Genomic DNA, 5,457 nt, shown 5'->3' with positions numbered 1-5,457 from the left:
CTCTAAAATGAGTATAAAATAATTGAATACAAAATATTTAATTGATTTAAATATTTTAAATAATTAATGTAATTAGGTGTTTTGTTCTTGATTTATATTATGATGCAATTAGATGTATGTATAAAACACTAAAAAGAAAGAAGAAAAAGAAGAGAAAAGAAAAAAGAGGAAACATAAATTAAGAAGAAAAAGAAAGAAGAAAGGAAGATAAAATACTAAGAAGAAAGAAAAAAATGAAGAAGAAAGAAAGAAGGAGAAACTAAAGAAGAAAAAAAAGAAATAAGAAATGAAGAAAAAAATAATCACATCTTTGGTATACTATTTAATTGAAATTTTCAAAAATATCCTCCATAACAAAAACATCACAAATTTAGTACCTAGAGTTATTTTTGTCCCTGGATACCAAAAATAATATAAAATAAAGATCAGGTACCATTTACGTGCGAAAATGAAATATCAGTCATTTATGTAGTCCACTCTTTTAAATTTATACCACACATATCACATTTTATTTTTCAGAAAAAATTCTTAATATAAATATACATTGTGCATAGATTTTCTTTTCTTAAAATAGTTCACTCTTTACATTTCAACGCCATTTCTTCTGCGAAAACTAGATTTCTACACCAGCAGCTTCTATTTTTTTTTTTGGATTCTTCGCCGGGAGATATGGCTACGGCCAAGGTAATTACAGCTGAAATCTGGATTCAATTGATGTTTGGGATTTATGATTTTTTGTTGTGATCTAACTCTTGGGGTCGTAGTTTGAGGTCGAGAGAAGTGATGATATACAGCTGAAACGTCTCGGTTTCGTTAGGTTTCTGGCGATCAACGCGGCTGTTGTGGTGACGAATCTATACGGCTACGCCAAGGAGAATTCCGGCCCGCTGAAATCCACCGTCGGGAAGGTCGAGAACGCCGTCATAGCCGTTGTTGGCCCCGTTTTCGAGAGATTCAAAGACTTTCCTGGTGATCTCCTCGTTTGTCTCGACATTTTGGTAACATCTTTGCTCTGTATGAGTGATTGATTCAGTCTTTGCTACGATTGAAATTAAATTTTTTAAACTAGGGATTTTCAATTTAGGACTTTCGTAGTAGATAGATTAGCCTTTAATTACTAGCCACCATTGTATTTGTATTATTGGGGAAATTATTCTGTTGTGAGAGTTCATATCTCAAAATCAGTTTCCCTATTTTAGTTTAGCTAATTTAGGTATATGCTGCTTTCTAATCTAAATGTTGTTTGTGTCCTGTCTAAATTGGCCTAGTTTTCGATGTTGGTGCAGGTGGTTGAAGCAAGCTTGAAATTCGAAGAATGTGCTCCCGCTGCTGCAAAGAGCGCGGCCTTAAAGGTTCAGTCTGTGGCAATTGAAGCATCGCGGCTCGTGCAAGAGCTCGTTGAGGAAGCTAAAGTAGAGGGTCCAATTACAACCATTTCCCATGCTGCGAAAATCTCAAAGGATGTTGCAGTGACTGGATTGGCTGTGGCATGGTACAAAGCTAACCGGTTCCCCGCCCTGCACGGAATCTTGGAGATAGCTGTCCCCACAGCCACACATTGGTCGGAGAAGTACAACAGCGCGGTCGTGGATTTGGCTGCGAAAGGTTACACTGTTTTCTGTTATGCTCCTTTAGTCCCTGTGGAGGAAATGCAGAAGGCGTATAAAAAGGTGGAGGCGGCAGCCATTAAGAAGACGGGCTCGATCAGCTCTAGTGACTCGGACAAGGAGGAATAGGTTGAGGGTTCTTGGTGATGAGTAGCAAGTGTGCGTGTGTGTGTGTGAGATATGTATTTGCCTGTAAATAATTCATTTCTGGATGCAAACTTGTTAGTTTAATTGTGATGTGTGTTTCTTGCAGTGCATTTGAGTGATGCTAATGCAAAATTCCTCCTTTTGAAGATGATGTGTGGATGTGATAGTAACTTATGGTGGAACTTAGGTAACGTAAGAATGGTCGGAATCTGCAAGAAATTAACGGAAAAACATGGCCTTTGTGAGTGGTTTACCTTGATGTGAAAATTTTTCTCAAGCATCCACTTTTTTCCCGGAATCTTATCTTATAATGCAAAATATCAAACCAGGAGTATATAACATTTCAAATCTAGAAGAATAGCTAACAAATAAAAATTGTAGCTTGAAATAATAGGAAAATGGCAAGCTTAGCTGACCACGGACAAATAAAACACTTCCAAATAGAAGATACAGCAGAGGCAAGCAAATTGAAAGAAGAAATGGGAATGGAGAAAAATGAGAAAGAAGCAGCTATGTTCTAGATAAGAGTTAATATTGCGAGCACTATAAATTATGCTATTGTGCTCGCAAATTCACTATAAATTGTGCTCGCAAGTACAAGTGTTCCCAAATCACCAGCGAGCACAGTTTTTCACTCGCAAATTATTATGTTTGCAAAAATTCTAGCAAATTATTTTCTGATCAAATATTTTGCGTGAAAACGTGCATTGTTTTTGTAGTGGGTATTGCTCTCTGAAATTACAAAGCCGAAATTTTAACTACCAAATTTAAAGTTTGTGAAAAATAATAAAATTCGGCCTAATTTTATGGACCAATATATTTATATTAGTAAATAACTTGACAGCTCCTGCTCCTTGATGTTTTTATTTGCATGATTTACTGAGTCGTTCGATTGCTTGACGTTTTTCTTGTATGTGAAGCATATGACATTACAATATTAGTATTATGTATAGATATGCAATGAATGCATAATGAATATTGTCATATAGATGATCGATGCCCCCTTGAAAACGATATATATTCATAAAAATAAGAATTTCAACAACTATCCATTTGAATAATCGTAGATCGCATTAAATTAAACCTAAAAAATTAGTACAAGTGCGTGAAGGTGAATCTTAACTGAATGAATCATATACATGTAGTATATCCTAATTCCTAAAAAAATACTCTCAAGTAACGAGGAAGACTAATTGGAGCGGGAGGCATGAATTCGGACCGAGATGGGCCGGCCGGTCCCGGTCCCACCGCAGCTACCACAGGTCATGCGAACCGAGCCATGACAAGTCCGGCAGCCAGCGTCGCCATCGGACCACCGCGAGCAGAGGCACTTGACCCGACCCGACCCGTTACATACAGGGCACCGGGGAGTCCCCATCATGGAGGTCGCCTTCATCACTTGCTTCACCAAAACCGCCCCAGCCAACACGCTCACTCCCATCGCCGCTACCTGCGTTACTGCAATTGGATCCATAGCTCTATGATATCTCTCCTCTGTGATAACACCACACATTTGTTGGTTTTTATGGAGCGGTTGAAGACAAGTAGACGTCACTAATTTTCTACACATGTTTTGACTGCTAAATTAGCATTTACCAACGACTCCTATTATTTGGGTTGCAAAATTGAACTAGTCTTCTAACTCATCGTCGCCTTCTTTGAGCCTTTCAATAGTACATGAATCTACCCCCAATTCCACCATTTCCATATAAGTACATATCTAACAGCTCCCAAAAATTAACCAATAATTTCACATTGACTTGCAGATTAATTGCCGTATTACGTTGACTAAATATACACACACATATGATCAGTCAAACCTGACGCTATTAAGGTAGACAATCATTTTAGAGTCTAGCTAGGATGTTTCTATTTAAGAATTATATTCTGTGTATCACTCTATAACTAGAAGTTTAGAATGTGGTGAGGAGTTTGTATCAAAAATCGTCCAGACTTAATTCTATTAGTCCTAGATGGGCCACTATCGATTCTAGAATGGCGAATTGAAAAAGAAGATGAACTTTGTACTCCCTCCTTCCCATAATAAATGACATCATTGGAGAATGATACGAGATTTTAGGAGATATTATTTTGTGTGTTAGATGGAGAGAGAAAATAATATGTTTATATTGGGATGTAATCAATTGCTAACTAATTACCAATCCAAAATTGAGACCAACTTTCAACCATTAGATTAGAAGATCTTGTGGTTAATATAATGTCAAGGATAATATATTTTAAATTTAAATAATTACTCCCTCCGTCCCGCTTAAGATGACACGTTTTCCTTTTTAGTTTGTCCAACCAAGATGACACATTTCCTTTTTTGGAAACTTTCTCTCTCCAATTAATACACTCAACCACTTCACCCCTATTAAAATATTCACCTTTCTTTCTCTCTCTATTTTAATACTTCTACCCATCTTTTCCCTCTCCAATTAAACACATTAACCAATTACTCCTAAAACCCCGTGCCGGCTAAAGAATGTGTCATCTTAGCCGGGACGGAGGGAGTATTAATTAAATTAAAAGGGTATTAATGCCAAATCCTATATGTAGTAATTATAACTAACCACTTTTTCTCTCCTCAAAATCATCTCAAATCTTTAAATTTACGTAACTCTCTCAATTTAAATTATTTTTTCGCAAAAAATATATCAAATTAAAGATAATTTAATAAGGATTCCAACGAGATCTCAATTGCATATGTTCCGACGATGTTCGAGTGATGAAATTTGATAAATTATATTTCAATTTTCGTACATGTTGATAAACAGCTTTTATCAATAAATGCAACAAAAAATCTCAATATATTGCAGGGAAAATCTCAATATTATGCATGTCCAATCTCAATAAAAATGTGTTGATATTTTCTTGTCCTTGTATTGATATTCTAATGTCATATTGTTGATATTTGTAATACACTATGTTGGTATAAAAAAACACACACGAAAATTATCATATGATAACATAATGACGATATTACCCTTTTGTTGATATTTTGTCTACTATTTATTGAGATTTGTGAGCTTTAATCTCATCCACTCATTTTAAAATCCAAGGGTGGAGATTTAGTCTTAATTTTGGATTATGGTGTTATAAGCATTAGAATAGGACCCTATTTATATTAACATCAGAGAGAGCTTTTTCAACAACAAAAAATTTTTTTGTGACATCTTTGATCTATCATAGGATGGAGGGAGTACAATTTTTGTTTGTTCCACTGCAATTTGGAAAATCACTCAGACAAGTTTAGATTTATTCTCAATTAGTATCTAATAATTATTTTTAAGTGAAATTGTATGTGATTGGGAAGTTATTGTATCTAATTTGAAAATTGAAAACTTATACGTTGACGTTGCAGCTGATATAGTTTTAGACAACATTGTATATTTATAAATAAAATGACATTGCTTGGTTGAAAAATACGAACAACTTATCATACGTGAATAGCCTGAAATTTTCATCATGAAATAATTGAGAATAAATCTAAACTTTTGAAGATTTTTTAACAAGCTGGTTTTTAAAGTGGCTAGACAACTCATAATTTGTCAAAATTTCAAAAAAAAATTGGCTATTTTCAGAATTGCTAAACAAAATCAAAATTTAATAGTAAAACTTAGAATGATATTTTTTGGCCATTAATCATTTTTATAATTGGAAATGGAAAAGTAAAACAAAAGAACAACAGCGGTATACAATA

At 34.7% G+C, this 5,457-nt stretch overlaps 2 protein-coding genes across 2 annotated transcripts; one reads left to right on the top strand and one right to left on the bottom strand.

Annotated features, from left to right (window-relative positions):
- The first annotated feature begins 542 nt into the window (after nt 1-542).
- Nucleotides 543-1,900, top strand: LOC125219143 (REF/SRPP-like protein At1g67360). The gene is made up of 3 exons (XM_048121029.2): nt 543-684; nt 765-998; nt 1,287-1,900. The coding sequence occupies exons 1-3, from the start codon at nt 670-672 to the stop codon at nt 1,734-1,736; spliced, it is 699 nt and encodes a 232-aa protein (XP_047976986.2). The 5' UTR covers nt 543-669; the 3' UTR covers nt 1,737-1,900.
- Nucleotides 1,901-2,806: 906 nt separating this feature from the next.
- LOC148934220 (uncharacterized) lies at nt 2,807-3,278 on the bottom strand. The gene has a single exon (XM_089063336.1). The coding sequence runs from the start codon at nt 3,265-3,267 to the stop codon at nt 2,944-2,946; it is 324 nt and encodes a 107-aa protein (XP_088919462.1). The 5' UTR covers nt 3,268-3,278; the 3' UTR covers nt 2,807-2,943.
- Between the last annotated feature and the right edge of the window lie 2,179 nt (nt 3,279-5,457).

Source organism: Salvia hispanica, chromosome 1, assembly GCF_029641045.1.
Source record: "Salvia hispanica isolate PSC_SH4W2 chromosome 1, Shi_PSC_v1, whole genome shotgun sequence".
Taxonomy (NCBI): domain Eukaryota; kingdom Viridiplantae; phylum Streptophyta; class Magnoliopsida; order Lamiales; family Lamiaceae; genus Salvia; species Salvia hispanica.
This window is presented reverse-complemented; position numbering and strand designations above follow the sequence as displayed.